This window comes from Tenrec ecaudatus, assembly GCF_050624435.1.
Source record: "Tenrec ecaudatus isolate mTenEca1 chromosome 1 unlocalized genomic scaffold, mTenEca1.hap1 SUPER_1_unloc_13, whole genome shotgun sequence".
Classification (NCBI taxonomy): domain Eukaryota; kingdom Metazoa; phylum Chordata; class Mammalia; order Afrosoricida; family Tenrecidae; genus Tenrec; species Tenrec ecaudatus.
Window position 1 is genome coordinate 5,041,551 of NW_027457553.1, and position 18,887 is coordinate 5,060,437.

The following is an 18,887-nucleotide window of genomic DNA, read 5'->3' on the forward strand; positions in this document are numbered from 1 at the left end:
TGGAGCCCCCAGGGAACGTGCCCCCCCACAGCTCAGGGGGCACTCTGGCTCCTCCCCAGATAGGCCCCCACAGAGACACCCTGCAATCTGTCTGACCCAGAACCCCGTTTGGGTTGGGACCGATCCTGGAGACTATCGTGGGTGATAGGAGGAGGACCAGGAAGTGCCAGGCAGGTGTCTAGGTCAGGGTTCCCAGAAAGCTGCCACGCAGGTGAAGCAGCCCCGTGGGTGGAGGCCAGCTGCGGCGTCCTCCCTCCTCTGTAAAGCTGTGAAGTGGACATAATGATGGTCCCTACCTTTCTGGCTGCCCTGGGGCCTGGAGAGGGTTTCTGTAAGGGCCCGCTCGCTCGCTCGAAAGACATGCTCAATAAAGCCGGGGAGGCTCCATGTGGTACCTGCCCCTTGTGGATTTCTGTGTCTCCAGGAGGGCGGGGAGGGTTCAGATGGAAATGTCAGAGAGAGGAGCTAGCTCCCTGTCTGTCCAGGGACCACAGCTTGTACTCCGGTCTGGCCGGCAGGCCAACCCTGTTTTAACTCTCTGCCAGGGCTCATTGACTGGGACTCTGGTTTGCTTCGCGATGGGGTTGGTGGCCTGGGGACGAGCCTGTGTCTCCTAACCAGCACAGGGACCAGGGGACATAAACTGCCCCACCCCCACCCCTGGGCTGCTCCTCTGCAGAAGGAACTGGCTTTCTCATGCTGCCCCCACAAAAGGGGAGATGAGCCCCCTTCCCCTGGGTGCCCACCTGGAGCTCCAGTCCTGGCCATCTCTGGGGACCCAGGTGGCCCAGGCCCTGGCTTTGAAGAGCTGTTTTTAGTAACAGCCACTCCCCTGCTGTGATGATAGGCTCCGGATACACCCCTCCTCCGGGTCTGCTTCAGTGGAGACTGGGCATTCCTGTCCTTCTGGTACCTGGATGTTGCTACAAGCCTTGTTGGTGGGGACTCTGCCCTTGCCCTACCTCTGGCGGCTGCCCAGACCTGTGGCCCCTCCAAGCCATACCTTCCTGTCCTGCTCACACGGGTGGTTGGTGAGCTGTCCTGGAAGCAGGACCCAGCTGGGCAGGCCCAGGTGGTGTCTGCTGGGGGCAGTGGGTTTTCCAGGAACCCAGCAGGGGTGGGGGACCTTGAGCCCATGGGAGGGTGTCAGTAGCCCCAGTATAGGCTGAGGTGCCACATTTCTTGGACAGGGTGTGGGGCTTGGGCGGAGCGGAAGATGCAGGTGGGAGGGGCTAGGGAGGCCAGTTGGGACATACTTGGATTTTGGCTTAAAACCCCACAGTCCTCGGCCCAGTGGCTACTGCTGCCTTTGCTCGCCCCGCCTGGGACCCCCAGCCTCATGGCTCTGGTAAGACTGGCGTGGCACTGGAGCCCACTCTGACCCTTGCTCCCCACCTGAGTCCTGGCTAATGCTTTCTCTGGAGGGCTGTGGCCACGGTGGTCTTCAGGTGTAGGGGGCGTGTTTGCCAGCTTTAGGTAGGGGCATGGCTGGGCTGCGGATCCACAGAGCTTCTAGGCAGGGAGAGGCTCCTGGCTGCTCCCCTGCTCCCTCTGAGTCAGTTGCCTGGGCTGTCGGGGCCTGAGACTGATGAGATGGGTGACTTTCCCGGGTTCTTCCTCTGCCAGGAACCCCTGGGTGCATGCAGCTGGGACTTCCAACGACAGCTGGGAGGCCAGTGAAAGGGTGTGCTGACACACGCTCCCTGGCCCCAGCGCACCTGGCAGGGCTTCAGCCCAGAGCCCGGGGTAGTTTGGGATGGAGTCCTGGGGTCCTTTGTTCCTCTGCCCTCGGAGAACCTGGAGGGCGCAGGGCTTGGCTCCCATGGGCTGCCTGACCTGGTAACCTCCCACCTGCCCCAGCACAGAGGTGGCTTCCAGAACTGCCCCCTGACCAGGGGTGGGATGCACAGGGAGGAGCGAGTGAGCAAGCAGGAGCTTAGTCCTAGCAGGCCGCTCCCTCCATGCCTTTCTGTATGCCTACCCAGAGCTTTGTAAGCGAGGGCATGGGCTGGGGCAGACAGCTGGCAAGATGGGAGCCTGCTGGTTCCAGGAGAGGGAAGCGGAGAGCACAGCGATCCTGCCTCTGGGTCTCCGGCCAGTTGCTGGGTCACCTCTCCATGCCTCCGCCTCCTCGTGAGGCAGCGTAGTAGTCAGCTGAGTTAATGTATGGATAGCCCTTGGGACAGACCTGTCATGGGCATTGTGTAAGTTCCTATGGACGTGCCCTGTCTCTTCTAGACTCGGGGTTCTGGGTGGCCTTGGCCCTGTTGGTGCAGGGTGAGCCCTCACAGGTGCCCCAACCTCCCTTCCATCGCCTGCGGCCTTTGGTCATGTCATCCCACAGCAAGCTTGTCCTCTCCCCGCTGCTCTGCAGGCCAAGTTGCCCGGGACCTGCCTGCTCACCATTCGTGTGCTGCAGGCCCACAGCCTGCCTGCCAGGGACGTGGGTGAGTTGACCAAGAGAGGAGAAGGGAACTGAGGTTGCAATTGGAGCAGGGCAGGGACGGTGGGAGGTGGCAGGAGGGCTGGGCCTGCGAGGTCCTGGGAGGAGGGGCTGCAAAGAGTGATGGGCAAGGGCTGGTGATGGAGGGTGGGGCTTGGTGCGTCCCCAGGGATCCCTCTGGTGGTGAACTCTGCGTGGCTTGGGAGAGAATTGGCCCTCATTTCTTCTCCTCCAAGTGACCCACCGTGAATTCTATGTGACCCTGTGGCTGCCCACGGCCTGCAACCACCGGCTCCAGACGCGCACGGTCAACAACTGCAGAAACCCTGTCTGGAAACAGAGCTTCTACTTCTGGGTGCACAGCCAGATCAAGGTGGGCCTGCCTCAGCCCAGTCCTGCGTACCCCCAGCGCCACCCCCACACCACCCCCCACCCCATGGCCCTGTCCCGCTGCTCCCCTTCCAGAACATGGTGGAGCTGAAAGTCTTTGACCAGGACCTGCTGACCAGCGACGTCCCCATGCTGTCAGTGCTGTTTGACGTGGGCACTCTGCTGCCTGGGGAGTTCCGGCGCCAGAGCTTCTTGCTGAGCCTGCAGGCAAGACTCCACATGGGCGGCCACCCTCGGTACCACCAACGGGATGCTGCTTAAATGCCCTCTTCAAAGAACTTGTTTACAGACCATGAGGTCAGGTTTCCCTGGTGCCCGAGGCCCTTGTCAACCAGGACCTGCTTCCCGAGGAGCGGCCCCCTCCTCGGGGCCACATTATGGACAGCAGCCCTCCCCGCATTGGCACCCCTGGCTGGCATCTGGGTTGGAATCTGCACATACCCACACTGACACACACACTCACACTCACATTCACACCCACACACAGCCTCACACACATACACAGGTACACTCACAAGCAAGCACACGCACTCAACCACTGTCACACTCACACATGCACAGCCATGTGGATACACATGCACACACACTCACACGTGCACACAACCACTCACATGCATGCCCACATACATGCACACGTCTTACCTTTGTAACTTGCTTTTTCAGGGTGGGGAGCGGTTTGACGTTGAATTCCGCCTGCGGAGTGTGTGAGTTGGGGGTTGCGGGGGTCAGGGGAGTTGGGGGTTGCGAGGTAGGGAGAGGGGCTCTGGGTCAAATCTGTCCCTTCTGGAAGGAGAGAGCCTCGTGCGCTCAGGGCTGGTGTCCTTCCCCGGGGACCCTCTGTGGTTGGAAGGACTGCCTAGGCTTCCTTGGGGGCAAGAACCTGACCCCCGCTCATGGCTTTTCCCAGGACAGACTGTGCAGAGCAGCTCACCAGCAACGGTGTCCTAGTGGTGAGTCAGATCATTGTAGTGATTGATTCAGGATCATAGTAGTGATTCGGGATCATAGTGGTGACTTGGGATGGTAATGGTGACTTAGGATCATGGTACTAATTCGGGATCATAGTAGTGATTCGGGATCATAGTAGTGCTGTGTGATCATAGTAGTGATTTGGGATCATAGTAGTGTTTTGGGATCACAGTAGTGCTTTGGGGTCATAGTAGTGCTTTGTGATCATAGTAGTGCTTTGTGATCATAGTAGTGATTTGGGATCATAGTAGTGCTTTGTGATCATAGTAGTGCTTTGGGATCATAGTAGTGATTTGTGATCATAGTAGTGCTTTATGATCATAGTAGTGCTTTGGGATCATAGTAGTGCTTTGTGATCATTGTAGTGCTTTGTGATCATAGTAGTGCTTTGTGATCATAGTAGTGCTTTGGGATCATAGTAGTGCTTTATGATCATAGTAGTGATTTGGGATCATAGTAGTGATTTGGGATCACAGTAGTGATTTGGGATCATAGTAGTGCTTTGGGATTGTAGTGGTGAGTGACACACCCTCCCTCAGGCCATCTGCTCACCTGCCCTCCTGGCTGCAAGTCTGTCTGGACCAGGAAAGAGCAAAGTGGGAGGGGCTATGATTTCCAGAGGACATGGGACTGAGGAGCAGGAACCGCGGGCTGCAGGGGAAAGGGTAGTGGTGAGGTATCCTTGCGTGGGAGGGGCGGCATATGAATCTTCTCTTCCCAACACAGGCCCGTGAGCTTTCCCGCTTGCATGTGCGGCTGAAGGAGGCCGGGGACCAGAAGGGTGAGTCTCCCAGGTCACCAGGACAGCCCTGGCCCTCAGCCTATGTCTTCCCCCTTCCTCAGCTGCCCATCCTGGAAGAAGCTGCCAGCCACCTTTAGCCTCCGAAGGCTAGGGGCTGGGGGTGAAACTGCCCGGGCTTACCAAGACCTGGTCTTTTCCCATGACCCTGCTCTGAGGGGGCTGGGCTGGGGGTAACTCCTCCCAGCCTCTGCCAGCCACAGGGGCGGGAGACACCTCACGGGCAGGGAACCCCCTCCCACCCCTACCTCGGTTCCTTTCTCCAGAGTCAAAGGGAAAAGATCAGCTTGTGGTCCCCGGATCCTACGAGGGATCTCAGGAGGCCACCGTAGGCAGTGACTCCTTCCGTTTCCACTTCCCCACCTGCTGGGAGCAGGAGCTGAGTATCCACCTGCAGGTAGGGTGCCCCCCCCCACTGACCCCCTGGAATTCAGGCCCACAGGGCCGGGTGGTACCCCTGCTCTGAGACTCGGGTAAGTGTACAGTTTTAGTCCCCTTGCAGAACGCCCACCAGGAGCAACTGAAGGTGCCACTCAGGGCCCTGCCATCAGACCAGCTCGTGAGGCTGGTCTTCCCTATGTCCCAGGTACTCTTCACTCAGAGGAAGAGACCTTGATGTGGGGGTGGGACAGGGCCTCAGGCCAGTGCGGGGGTGGTGGCAGGGGGTGACTCCTTCTCTCCCTTTTCTTTTGGGCCAAGCCCCTGGGCTGGGCTGTGGGGGTGCATCACTGTGGAGATGACTGGGGCATCCCAGGGCCGAAGTTGGGGTGGAGGTGCCAGCCTTTCTGAGTGGTGTTTTGCTGGTTTGCAGGAGCCTCTGATGAAGGTGGAGCTGAGAAAAGAAGACAGGTGAGAGGCTGGGCTGGGGGAGAGCAGCCGGGGGAGGGAGGGCGCTAAGTGCAGCTGGGTGGCCTGGAGGACCGGAAGCAAGCGGGTGGCTGCAGCAGGGAGCTCCCAGTCTTGGGAAGGTGCTCAGAGCAGAGAGGGTCCTTCCTCAGCCTTGTAGTCTGCGTGTGGCCTCACTGGGTGGGAGAGAGGTGGGGGCTGAGGAGAGTAACACGCCTGGTTTGAGGAGCACAAAGACCAGAAGGAAGCAACCTTTTGGGTGGAAGCAACGTGGCTGGGCCTTCAAGAACTTTTGCTGGCCCTCGGTGTCTGGGAGCATAAGCAGCCCCAACTTAAAGGCCTTTGTTCCTTCTCAGCCCCCGTGCCCCCTCCCCAGTGTAGCCCTGGTCCAGCGTTGCAGGGGAGGGAGAAGCTGAGACTCAGGGCCACCTTTGGCCACAGGGACACCCTCATCTGCCGGCTGGCCTTGCTGTCATGCCGGGCGTGTTTGTGTGGCTCTGGGCCCACCATCCCCCCCTCACTCTCCAAGCTTCAGCACGCAGGCTGAAGGGAGAGAAGAGATGGACGTGGATCTTGCAGGGAGATGGGCCCAGTGTTCTCTTTTCTGACGAGGATGAGCACTGCCTCACTGTCCGTCCATCCCCCCACCCCACCCCCAGACCAGGGGAGCTGGCCGTGCGCCTGGGCTTCGAGCTGTGTGCTGAGGAGCAGGCCTTCCTGAGCAGGAGGAAGCAGGTGGTGGCCAAGGCCCTGCAGCAGGCCCTGCAGCTGGAGGGAGACCTGCAGGAGGACGAGGTCTGTCGGGCTGGGCAGTAGTGTGGGGGTCTCAGGCCGAGTGTTGATCTGAGTGGGCCTCCACACTTCCATTGCCCGACCAGGGTTGGTTGTAAGGCGGACTTGTGTTTGCCTCTCGTCTGCCCACCTACCCCCCTTGTACTTCCCGGAGCTTTCTTGATGTTATCTTGGGCCCAATGCGGCTGAGCAGTGTCAGAACCACGGGCCCCACCAGGGGTAGCTACCCTTCTCTGTGCGTTGGCCCGTGACCTGGAGCTGCTTTTAAGACTGGGCCTCTCAGACAACTCGGTGGACATCTGGCCAGGCCTCTCTGCTGGTTGGGCTGGCTCCTAAGGAAATGAGCTCCTTGCAAGGGGAGAGGGACGCTGATTTAGGGGTTTTGAGGTGAGCCTGTGTCTTTTAAGGAGTGACCGCCGTACTCCCCAGGCTGGGGATGGGGAGATAAGGCCTGTGGCCTGTACGCTCCCTGGAGTTTTCAAAACCCGAAAGGACCCACCCTGCTGAAGGAGGTTATCCTGACATGACTCTCCTCAGCTGCTCTGACTCAGACCTGCTCCATGGGTCCCCACCAGACTCTGACCTACGCTAACTTGGTGGTGGGGCCAGGGGCAGGGGACTGAGTGGCCACTTGACTTGCTGTGTCATCCTCCTGTGGTTTTTACTGCCCGGCGCACCCTGACCTCCCCTCCACCAACTGGAAGTCCCCGCAGGGCCTCCCTTGAGCCCAGCTGTACTCTGCCCTTCCAGGTCCCAGTGGTGGCAATCATGGCTACTGGTGGAGGGGTCCGGGCAATGACTTCCCTGTATGGGCAGCTGACCGGCCTCAGGGAGCTGGGCCTCTTGGACTGCGTCTTCTACATCACAGGGGCCTCAGGCTCCACTTGGTGAGCAGGCTGAGTGTGGGATCTGGGGGTGAGTGGGCAGAGGCAGGGGTGCCTGTGGTAAGGCTTCTCCCTTGGCCTCCCTGACTAGATTGGAAGGTCTGCGAGGAGGCAGGTGGCAGGTGCGATATGCCCAAGGTGCCCATGGGCTTCGGCTGTCTCCATGGAGCTGGAAGGCACCTGCGGGCTGCTGCCCTGGGAGAGAAGGTCCGAAGGGGTGTGAGGTCTCGGGGGACTCTTAGAGGAACCTGTCTGCCCCCGACCTCTGGCTTTGCCTAGGACCTTAGAAAACCTCTACAAGGATCCAGAGTGGTCGCAGAAGGACCTGGGGGGCGCCACCGTACTGCTGAAGATGCAGGTGACCAAGAACAAGCTGGGCGTGTTGGCTCCCAGCCAGCTGCAATGGTACTACCAGGAGCTGGAGGAGCACGCTCGCCTGGGACACCCGGCCTGCTTCACCAACCTCTGGGACCTCATCAATGAGGCCATGCGACATGATGGGGTACAGAAGGGCGGCCCATGGAGACGGGCCTGGATCTGGAGGCAGCCCTGCTGGGTAGCAGGGCGAGGGGAGATCTCCAGAGACCAGGCAGCAATGGGTTTACACGGAGTTATCTCCCTACAGCCTGATGTCCACAAGCTCTCGGAGCAGCGACAGGCTCTGAGGCACGGCCAGAAACCTCTCCCCATGTACTATGCCCTCAACACTAAGGGGCACGGCCTGTCCACCTTTGAATTTGGAGGCAGGTCGAGGCAGCTGGTTGAGGCCCCGGGCGGCCAGGAGTCGGGGAAGGGGTGGTTGGGATGGTGTGGGGAGGCAGTTTTTCATGCCCTTCTCCTTACACTCTGGTCCGGGACCCGAGTGAATCCAGACACCCATGACCCCAGAGTCACTTGGACTGGAGGGGAGTCGCCCCGTCCTTTGTGGCTGCCCTGCGTGTGTTCGGGTGGGCAGGAGGGTGGTGGCCAACAGCGGTCCCTTCCCACCGCAGAGTGGTGTGATTTCTCCCCCTACGAGCTCGGTTTCTCCAAGTAAGGTGCCTTCATCCCCTCCGAGCTCTTCGGCTCCGAGTTCTTCATGGGGCTGCTGATGAAGAGGATGCCTGAGTCCCGCATCTGCTTCCTGGAAGGTGAGGGGGTCTTGGAGAGAGAATGGGGGAGGGGAGGATGTTTCTGGGGGAGCCCCATCACTGAGGCGGGCAGCAGGGAAGGGTCAGGCTGTGACAGGAATGGGGGCTCTCGTCCCCTTGTGTCTGCGCTCCCAGGTATCTGGACCAACCTATATGCAGCCAGCCTCCAAGACAGCTTATACTGGTCCTCGGAGTCCAGTCCGTTCTGGGATCGCTGGGCTCAGACCCTGACCAGCTTGGGTAGGTGCCCAGGCTCCGGGGCTGGTGCTGGGGGTGGGCATGTGACTCCCAGCTCTGTGTGTGTGTGGTGGTGGGGGCACTGGTCTCAGCTCTTTCCCTCTCCGGGGTCACTGCCCTCAGACTGGGCTAGCACCCACGCCCCACTCCCTGGCTGTGCAGACAAGGAGCAGGTCCCAGTGCTGAAGATGGAAGTGCCACCCAGCCTGGCTGGGAGGATCGGGGAGTTGTTCTCTGGCCTCCTGACGTGGCGTCCGCTTGCCCAGGCCACCCACAACTTTCTGCGTGGTCTCCAGTTCCACAAAGACTATTTCCAGCACCCTCACTTCTCCTCCTGGAAAGGTAGCTTCTCCCACCGGGGTCCAGCCCCCTGATGTCTTCCCAGAGCTGTGGGCCTTGGCTCCAGGCCCCTCCTGGGCCCCTCACCTCACCCCTTGGCTCCAGGCCTTCCATGTGTGGCCCCACGGGATGTGGGAAGTAGAGTTTCCTGCTTTCTCCTTCAGCTGGGGCTGGAGGTTGCTTCAGGGCTGGGGCCAGGTGGGTGGGGCCTGAGGGTGGAGTCTTTTTCCAGGAGCAGCCAGTGACTGCCACTGACCAGGGGAGCAAGCGTGGTGTCCTCAGCACCCGTGCTCAAGGCTGCCCTCCCACCCCGCCCACTTCTCCAGACACCAAACTGGATGGACTCCCGAACCAGCTGACCCCTGGGGAGCACCGCCTGTGCCTGCTGGACGTGGGCTACTTTGTCAACACCAGCTGCCCGCCCCTCCTGCAGCCCACCCGGGACGTGGACCTCATCCTGTCGCTGGACTACAACTTAAATGCCACCTTTCAGGTGGGGGAGCTGATGAGTGGCACCCGAGGATGCTAGGGCGGCTTCACAGTGTGTGCCTTGCTGGCTTCCTCCCAACCCTACGAGACAGGGACCCACATGCTATGGGCTGAGCTGTCCAGAGAAACAAAAGCAGCAACACTCCTTTGTGTAGAAAGAAAGAGCTTTAGATCAAGAAGTCATTTTAGATCAGCAAGGCATCCCAGCCCAGTGTGATTCAAGACCATACTAGTCAGAACCTTCCTCAGCCTCTGTGTAGCTGCAGGCAGATAATGCCCAGGCTGGCGTGAACACGGCCCAGTCGGCGGCTCTCCAGGCTGGTGGCCCCATGGGGCCGTCTCTGGAGACAGAATCCCAGCGAGGAGGAAGAGGCTCATAGCATCTCCCCTTCCTTCCAAGGAGGGATCACCAGGCTTCCACCTGAGTGACAGGTGGGACTCCACCCCTGCACTTTCACGCAGGTCCAAGTGGACATAATATCTAACCACCACACCATGTCAAAAGAACCAAACCAGGATCCCCACCATGGAGTCCATGCTGACTCACCGGGTCCCCCTTGGTGTGTTTCCGAGATCGAACTGCTTACGGGAGTAAAAATGCCCACGGAGCAGTTTGTCACAGGAAATCAGCCTCTAACAACCAATGGGTCAGTAGGCACAATTGTATGGCGATAAAATAGTAAAGGTCTAGTAAAGTCATAGAGGCTAGGAGAGATAGGGGAGCGAGAGTACAATAAAGGAGTCAGGCACGTTTTATGATAGCATGCTCACCTCAGCTCCTCTTGATGGACCACGAGGAAGTGGGGGAAGAGAGAGCATCTGTATTATCTTGGGGTAGTTACAGGTAGCCTTAAGACATGCATATTCAGTAGTTACATACGCCACAAGGTGGGTGGGATCGACAGTAACGCTGAGTTCACAAGTGAGGAAGCCTAACAGCTGCATTGGGGGAAGCTGAGAGGGGGGCTGGGCGACAGCAGGAAGAGAGAGCCAGAGGATGTCTGCCTCTGTAGGGAGATCACACCAGCCATGTGCTCACTTGAAGGCAGCATGGCTGTTAAGGGAGAGTCTGTGGCTACCAACGTGGAGGCACAAGTTCAGGAACGTGGTGCTCGGCCCTCTCTCCATGGAGCAGCGGGTGGTTTCCCAGTGCTGAACCTGCAGAACCTCGCCCAGCACATAACTGTTTCACCACCAGCACTCCCTGTGAAAAGAACTGGGGTTTCATTCACGCTCCATCAGGGGGCTTTCTCCGCAATGGGGAGAGGATATGATGGTGAATCTGGTTGGCTGCACCTGCACCCCGGCTGGTTGCAGGCCGTCGACAACTCAGCGTTTAGTTTCTGTGTTAATTTAGTGAGAGGTGTGTGCCCTTCATGGCTGGCCTCAGTGATGGCTACAGTCCGTTTGGTGGAGCTCTGAGGGGCTGCGGCACGGCTGTCCACTCCGACTGATGCTTGGTCCTATGTGACGTCAGTGTCCAGGACCAAGGGAACCCAAGGCAGCTGCAGCTGGTGGGCCGCATGTGCCAAGAGCAGGGCATCCCGTTCCCGCCCATCTCTCCCAGCCTCGATGAGGAGCGCCAGCCTCGGGAGTGCCACAAGTTCTCTGATCCCGGCCGGCCTGAGGCCCCAGTCATTCTGCACTTCCCCCTGGTCAACGACTCCTTCCAGGACTACTCAGCCCCTGGTGAGCCAGCTTGCCGCCACCCCCTTCCTGGTGTCCCAGCCTCCCCGACCCAGCAGACCCTCCCTCCACCCCAGCACCCTGCCCCTCCATGCCCACGATGTGCTCTCTGCACAGGGGTCCCTAGGACACCCGAGGAGCAGGAGGCCGGCCGGGTGAACCTGTCTCCGTCTGACTCCCCCTACCACTACTCGAAAGTGACCTATAGCCAAGAGGACTTGGACAAGCTTCTGGGCCTGGCCCACTACAACATCTGCAACAACCAGGAGCGGCTGCCGGCTGCCCTGCGCGAGGCCGTGCGGAAGAGGAGGCAGCACTGACAGCCCGCCCCGAGTGACACCATGCCTCAGCCTCAGAGAGCCATCCCCCAGTGTTCTGGGGCCTCGGAGGGCCTGGTTGGCCCCAGCAGCACCCTTCCTAGCCTTGGGTGTATGCCCTGGTACCCCAGACGGGGCAGGAGCTGCCAGCACCTCAGAGGGCCATCTGCACTGTGAACTGAAGCTGTGACTACGGGCTTGCCACAGCTCAGCAGCTGCTCTGGTCCTGGGCCCTGGGCCCCTGGAGCAGGCCACAGTGGGCCTCTTCTCCAAGCACCGGGAGAGGTGGGGTGCAGAGGTGCTGTGGCAGCCGGGGTGTAAATGGGGTGGGGTTGGGGTTCGGGGTGGCTGGGCCCGGTGTAGAGTGCTGGCACTGGGGGGAGGGTCCCAGGCTCCCCCGCCCTGCTGCTCTGAATGCTGTACGCAGGGACTCGGGGGCTGCACACATTATATGACTCGTCCCACCAACGGTCTGAGGATGTCATTGCTGCTACGAATGGGGAGACCTTTGGTACCACCATCAAAGACCAGTTTAGGAAACAAGACAAGGACACATCTCCCTGGCCCCGCAAAGAGTTGCCAGCCTCTTGGTGCTGTGCCACCCTTTCCCAGCAGGAAGCCCCGTAGGAGGTGTCTGCTTCGGGCACCCCTGCCCCACCCTCACAGCCAGTAGCTGCCCTCTTTGCCGGGTGGGGGTCAGAGCACCTTGAGGAAGAGCCTAGGAAGGTGTGACCTCGGAAGGGCTGCCCCTTACCAGGAGCTGCCCGTTCCCAGGGTGCTGCGTGCTGGCCTGGCTAGACTGTGGCGAGCCTGCATGGGCAGTCTGTGGCTGGTTCCATGTGGTGACCTGGATGGAGCACGTCCTCACCTACAGCCCCAGGGTCACTTCTGGGCCCACCCACTCACCTACAGCCCCAGGGTCACTTCTGGCCCCACCCACCCCTGTGGAGGAGCAGCGAGGCCCAGTGAATTAATGTTGGGTCCCTGGGTCACACCTGCCCCACCACCACCTCCCTGACAATACCCCACGTTCCTCTAGCATTGGTAACCACGTGGATTCCCATGACACTCCCCTTCCCCATTCCCCCCAATGCATGGCTGAGTGACTCCCAGGTTGGGCACAGAGTGAGAGTCAGGGCAGGAGTGACTGCTCAGTACCCCTGTGTCCAGGATGAGGCTTCACCCCAGCCATTCATCCCATTCATGAACTGGACCCCATGGGAGAGTGCGTGGAGGTGGGCAATTACAGCGGAGATGGTGCCCCAGGATGTCTCCACTGGTGGAGGGTGGTGGGCTCAGGGGTGCTGCACATTCTGGGGGGTGGGAGTAGGGGGGAACAGGGGCTCCTGCTTGCACATGTGAGAGAGAGAGAGAGAGCCTTGCCCTGCCCTGCCTTCTCTGCCTCCACCTTCTGACCCCTGACTAGATTCTCTTCTCCCCTTGGAGGGCGACGGGGCCTGTGCCTTGGGAGAGCTGCAGGGGACTGTGACAGCAAGGGACGGGGAGGCAGCAGGCTGCCCATGAGCCGAGGTTGGTTTGGAGAAGGAAGAGGAGAAGGCAGGCCAAAGGGCACAGTTGCAGGAGGCCAAGTCCAGGCAAGCTTGCTGGGACTATGCCAAGAGAGGCTGCCCTAACCCCGTGCTGCTCCAGTAGGCAAGGCGTTCCGAGAGGGCCTGCTCTTCTCCGCAGACCAGCCAGCAGCAGGAAGCTGAAAGATCGCACGGGTCTGCAGATGTGTGTGTGTGCCCATGGACGCACACCACACAGACACACACACATGGATGGACATACCACAGGCATGTATACCATAAACACACCTGGATGAACACACACCACACCGATGGACACGCATCTACCAAAAACACGTGAACATCTATCACAGGTGCGCCCGCAAACACACATGCACACATGGACAGGCATGAGTACAGAGGGCTGAGCCCGTGGGTGGGACAGCCGTCAAGTCTGGGGAAGGGAGTGACATGGTCCAGAAGCTGCCTGGGGACCATGGGTTGCCCTGGCGGGTGGGGGTGAGGCTTCTCTTAGTCCCAGGGCATTGGGCGTCTGGTGCGGGAGGTGCAGAGCAGATGGGGACCCTGCTCCAGGAGCCCCGAGCGGGCGATGCGGGCATGTCCACATCCAGTCACACCACCACTGTCCTGAGAGGTGAACTGGCTTTCTGTGTGCCCACATTGGGGGCCCGGACCACGTGTTCCAGGGAGCAACTTGTGCAGCCTGGAGCTTGGGACAGCTTACTTAAGCTGAGAGGCCCTGTCGGACGACCTTCAGCAAAGCTCAGCCTTTGAGTTCTGGGCTTCTGGCTTCAGGGCACGATGAGGGCAGCTGCTGGTTCTGGCCCAGCTGCAAGCAGCCTCGCTGTACCTGGCCCTTCTGGGGACTCCAGATAGCACTGGGGAAACTGGGTGCACCGAGAGGCTGGGTTACTTGCTAGAGACCACATCTAATTAGCAGTGGAGTTGAGACCCGATATGGCCCTCACCATAAAAAGGAAGTGTTTTCTGCCCTGGTGACCCTTGGCCTTCCCTGAGGTCAAGGGTGACCATAGCAGCCACATGAAGAGTGTCAGAAGCAGGGCACAGTGATTGCCTCAACCTCCCCACTCTCCCCCCGCCGGGGCTCTTCCAGTCTTGGCCTAGTGCCTCTATTGTTGGGGAGCAGGCTGGAGAGTCCCCCACCCCTGCAGGGCCCACAACCTTCCTAGCAGTGCCAGCGGATCTGAGAAGGCACAGCCTGGCAGTGTGTGGCCAGGCTCCCTGGAAATGGTCCCATTGAAGATCTGGAGTGCAGACCGATTGTTTTCCTTTGATTGTGTTACAGACACCTTACAGGAGAGAAGGACGTTTATAGATCACTGTCTACAGTTTCTGACCTTCAAAGCACTCAAATCATTGCCATCGAGTCGATTTCTATCATTGAGGCCCTGTAGGACAGCACACGACGGCCCCTGCGGCTCTCTGAGGCTGTCACTACGGGAGCAGACAACCGAGCCGCGTCTTTCTGATGGGTTTCACACCACTGACCTTGCCATGAGCAGCAGCCCGGGGCATGCCTTTTTCTGACCTTAGGTTTGACTAATATATATATATATATATATATATATATATATATATATATATATATATATATATATATATATATATATATATATATATATACACACATATAATGCACATATATATGAATTTTAATATAGAGGGTTTTGTTTTAAGTGGAAACATGCAGAGCAGTTTAACAATTTCTACACATTTTGTTTGCAGCCCTCATAATATAACACAGCACTCTTCTTACCTCCTCCCTGGCCCCTCCCTCCCTCCTGAATTTTGAGGGCAAATGCTCCCCTTTGCTCTGGGAAGCAAGTGCCTCACAGGTGCCATGCGTTCACTTTATCAGCTCGACTGTTGCTTGGGCAGGGGTGATTCCCGGAGCTGGGCTCTGTTTTGGATTTGAAGGGCCCTGGTTCGGGGATCCAGTAGTCCCTGTCAAACTTGTAATGCCCTCTCTTCATGAAGTCGACTTCCATTGGCTTTCAAGCTGTGCACAAGTTGCCAGTTTGAGCTCAACCAGAGCAGTTTGAGGCGGTGGCTGGGCACCATCTAACTCTCCTGGTCTCCAGGACAAGGATGGAGGGCTGTGGTGTTGGTGGTCCGTTAGTCCTGTTGACTGCTTTGCTTCAGTTTTTGATTTTCTTCACTCGTCTGCTCCAGATGGGGAGAGAGGGGATCCTAGTTGCTAGAGGTGGCTTTGCAATGGAGACAAACATTTTATACTAAAGTGAGATTCTTAGGTGACATTTGTGTGACTGCAGAGCCCCTGCTCATCTTCCTCCGTGCTCACCCTAGCTGACCACCTTCCTGCCTCAGAGGATGGGGCACTCCCTCTGCCCATCCACCCTCAGGTCCTCACTTTCAGTCCCACAGGATCCTGTGATATCAACCCGCCCCCAGCCTACACAAGGATTACAAACCCACGCTCCACTCAGATTCTCTGTAGCTAGTGTCACCTCCCCTGTGTTCCTCAGAGTGTGCTCTGCACCCATGAGATTATTGATTGGTTTCCACCCATAGTGACCCTCTGTGTCCCACAGGGCTTGCTCTGGGGGCAGCTCTCAGAGGGGGAAACCAGGAGGAGGAGGGGAGGGAGCAGTTGGGCAGAAGAAGCTGTGATGGACCCCACAGAGCCAGACTGCCCACGGAGGACAGGACCCTGCGGCTGTTTCCTCGAAGGGGTGCCCCTCAGGGCGGATCAATGCTCTGGGGACTCCACCGCAGGTTGAGGCCCCTCGACCCCTCCTCAGTCCCGCCCTCCACACCCTCACCTACATCTGGAGCTGGGTGAGCTTCTCCTCCTGGGCCGCCAGCTGCCTTTCCAAGTCCTGGTGCCAGGCATGTGGCCCTCTAAGGGGTGGATCCCTGCTCACCCCACAGTCAGGGTCTAGCAGGAGGTCCTCTCAGGAGGCCGGCCAGACCTCAGCCTGACCCAGCATTCCCCGAAGCTCCTCCTGGTCCTGGCTCACCAGGCAGTGCTCCTGGTGAAGGGCCCAGGTCGTCCGGAGCTCCTGCAGCTGCCTGTTCAGCTCCTGGAGACGCTGTGACCTGGGGGGCAGAGGGCTGTTGGGAGGGGCGCAGGGTGTGGCCTGGGTGGGGCAGGACTGGGTTACCGTGGAGCAGGGAGAAGCAGGAAAGGGGGCTCTGGCCACGCACCACCCTGACATTAGCCCTCAGCGCGCACATCTCTGGGGCTATGACGTGGCTGGTGTCCAACAGCTGCTACCCCGCCAGCCGCACTGCCTGGGCTCTCAGGCAGAGCTCCTGCCCCAGTGTCTCCTTGGCCCCAGCTGGCCCTTCTGAGGATATAGACTAGCGCCTGCTTCTCTTGAGCCCGAGTGCTGGGTGGGGGACAGGGCATGGGAACAGGTCTTAGGGCCAGGAGGGCAGAAAAGGGAGGAAGCAGGGAAGAGCTGAGTGCCCCCACCTGCATGGAACAGAGCGAGCCCCCATCCAGGTGGGGTGGCACATACAGCAGTTCCTGGCAGTGCCTGAGGAAGGCATGGCCATGGGCTGCCCACTCCAGCTGCTGGCCCTGCTCCCAGGACTTCATGTCCAGGTGGCCCAGGCCTCCTGCACCTCAGCCAGCTGCCCGGCCAGGCCCTCCTGGACCGCAGGGTGTACCTGAATGGCCTCCATCCCCATCTGAACCACCACCTCGTCCACAGCCACCAGCTCCCTCTGCAGCTGGCAAAGAGCAGGCTGAATGCTTCTCCACCCAGGACTCTGCAGGCCATCCTGGCTGTACCCCAGCCTAGGTCAAGCCCAGGCTCGTCACCCCCCATCGCAGAGGGGGCAGGGGCAGGCTGCAGTCCTGCCTGAGGTCAGCTGGGGGCGAGGGCTCCTCATCCATCCATTGCCTACAAAGAGGGGTTCACGCGGAGGAGGGGGAGGGACTGGGGCCCTCCCTGCAAGAGGCGGTGCTGGCGCTGCAGGACCTCCACAGACGCCAGGTAGTGGCCAAGGACAGCACCCTCCACCAGGACCACCTTCTGCATGTGGCCCCACAGCTCGAGCGCCGCCTTGTGGAAGTCGAGGGCACAGCGGGAAGGAGGGCCAGCAACTTTCTCCCTGAGAACAGGGCCACCTCCTTTTGAGCAAAGACTGTGGCTTGGGGATTTGTGGGGCGTTAACACGGAGGGAAATAGGACGAAGACTCTATTCCCTAACTTATAACAGTGAGAATCTGGAAAGCTGGTGTTCCACGGTAGGAAAGCCTCTACTTTGGTAAGTTAGAGGTAAAGTCCAAGTACATTATCCTACTTTAAAAATCATTCTCACGGATTCTCCGTTAACAGCTAGGCTGCCTTAACGTGAGCACATGGCTGATTGTATCTCTGTGTAGAAGCAGATATGATCCTTTTGCCCTCTCTTCTCACCGTGACACCCAGCCCCCTTTGTAGCTTCCCCCAATGCAGGTATTAGCTTTCCTCACCTTGGTGAGCTCAAGTACAGGGGCCTTACGATAGATACCACCCACCTTGTGACCCATGTCACTACTGAAGAGGTGTGTCTACAGGCTCCCTATACACGTCCCAAGATAGCAAAGTTTCCACTTCTCCCAGTTCCACGTGGTCCATCAAGAGGAGCTGAAGTGAGAATGCCTAATAAAACATGTCTGACTCTGTATTGTATTCTCTCGCCCCTGTCTTTCCTGTCCTCTGTGACTTTACCGTGACCTTTACCTATTATCATCGCTGTACATTCGTGCCTTCTGGCCCTTTGGTGGTTAGAAGATGGTTTCCTCTGATCACAGCAGGTTCCTGATGAGGCCCGGGGGCCACAGGCAGGGCTCGAGGGAGGAAAGGGTCTTGACACGCATGTTGGGTGGAAGGCAAAAAGATGGGGAGCCCTGAGCACATGAGGACGGCGGCTCAGGGAGCGAGTGGGCTGCCTGTCAGGGGGTCTGCCTGTAGCACCTCCAACAGTCAGTGTGGAGAGGGCTGGCCCCGGGGCCACCCAGCCCCAGGATTTCGGTTGCAGGACCTGTCAGGTGCTCAGTGCACTGAGACACCAGATCCCGAGAAAGGAGGGTGTGGTGAGGGGAGGCAGGGAGCTCTAAGAGTGGCGGTCAGCAAGAAGACCAGCAGGGCCTGTGCCCCCAACGAAACTGCGGCCCGTGCTCAGGGAGCATTGGGAGAGTCCACTTCGTGCTCCTGCCACAAGGTGTGACCAGCGCTGAAGGACTCCAAACTGGGGGCAGGAAGGAGCGTGGTTGGACGGGGAAGGCTGATTGATGCTGGGAGCCGGAGTCAGCCATGCCCCTTCATACACACATGCACACACGAGAATACACACAGAAGTACGCATGCACACACCCACATGCCCACCCGTACACATGAGCACACACACACACGCACACACACGCACACACATCTGGGGTAGGCCCCTGTGTCCCGAGCCCCTTGGCTGTCGCTGGCCTGTCCTTCTAGGCACCCACCTCTGTGCGGGCTTTCATTGCCTTGTCCAGCCTCACCCATGTGGCCTCAACCCAGCTCCTGTGGACTTGACTCTGGGCCATGGAGCTGGGGGAGTCGAGTTCCAGGGCACCTGCCAGCTCCCTCAGAGCCTGCACCCTGGCAGCCCCACACTCTGCCCTTTCTCCCGGAAGACCTTGAACTTCTGTTCCAGCATCTGCAAAGGTGGGGCTGGAGAGGGTCAATGTGGATAGGGTTCAGGCAGCTCCTAAAACTCACGAAAGGGCCAGCTGGCCCCAACAGCTCCCACATCCCTCAGCTCTGGTTCTAGAACTCCGCAGGGCATCTCCTGCCCCCTCAGCCCACCCAGCATCTACCCTACCCTCCGTTCCTCCATCCACTTTCCCGGCACGACTCACTTCCACACCCTCAAGGTCCTGCCCACAGTCCTGGGAGTCGGCAGTGGCCACCTTGCTGTACAGCCAGGCGTGGAGGAGCAGGGCTTCTCCCTCCAGTTGGCACTACCCCTGGGCCTCCGCTGCCCATAGTCGTACTGCGTGGACCTCCCTCACCGCCCACAGCTGGAC

The 18,887-nt window shown here is 59.2% G+C and overlaps 1 protein-coding gene across 1 annotated transcript; it reads left to right on the forward strand.

The window, feature by feature from the left end:
• The first annotated feature begins 2,029 nt into the window (after positions 1–2,029).
• Positions 2,030–11,324, forward strand: LOC142435750 (cytosolic phospholipase A2 beta-like). Its single transcript, XM_075539908.1, has 15 exons — positions 2,030–2,087; positions 2,239–2,277; positions 2,680–2,816; positions 2,909–3,040; positions 4,529–4,583; positions 4,868–4,998; positions 6,990–7,126; positions 7,403–7,625; positions 7,749–7,866; positions 8,161–8,253; positions 8,389–8,493; positions 8,653–8,832; positions 9,156–9,322; positions 10,803–11,007; positions 11,122–11,324. Exons 1-15 carry the CDS (start codon positions 2,030–2,032, stop codon positions 11,322–11,324), a joined length of 1,983 nt encoding a protein of 660 aa, XP_075396023.1.
• Positions 11,325–18,887: the final 7,563 nt, after the last annotated feature.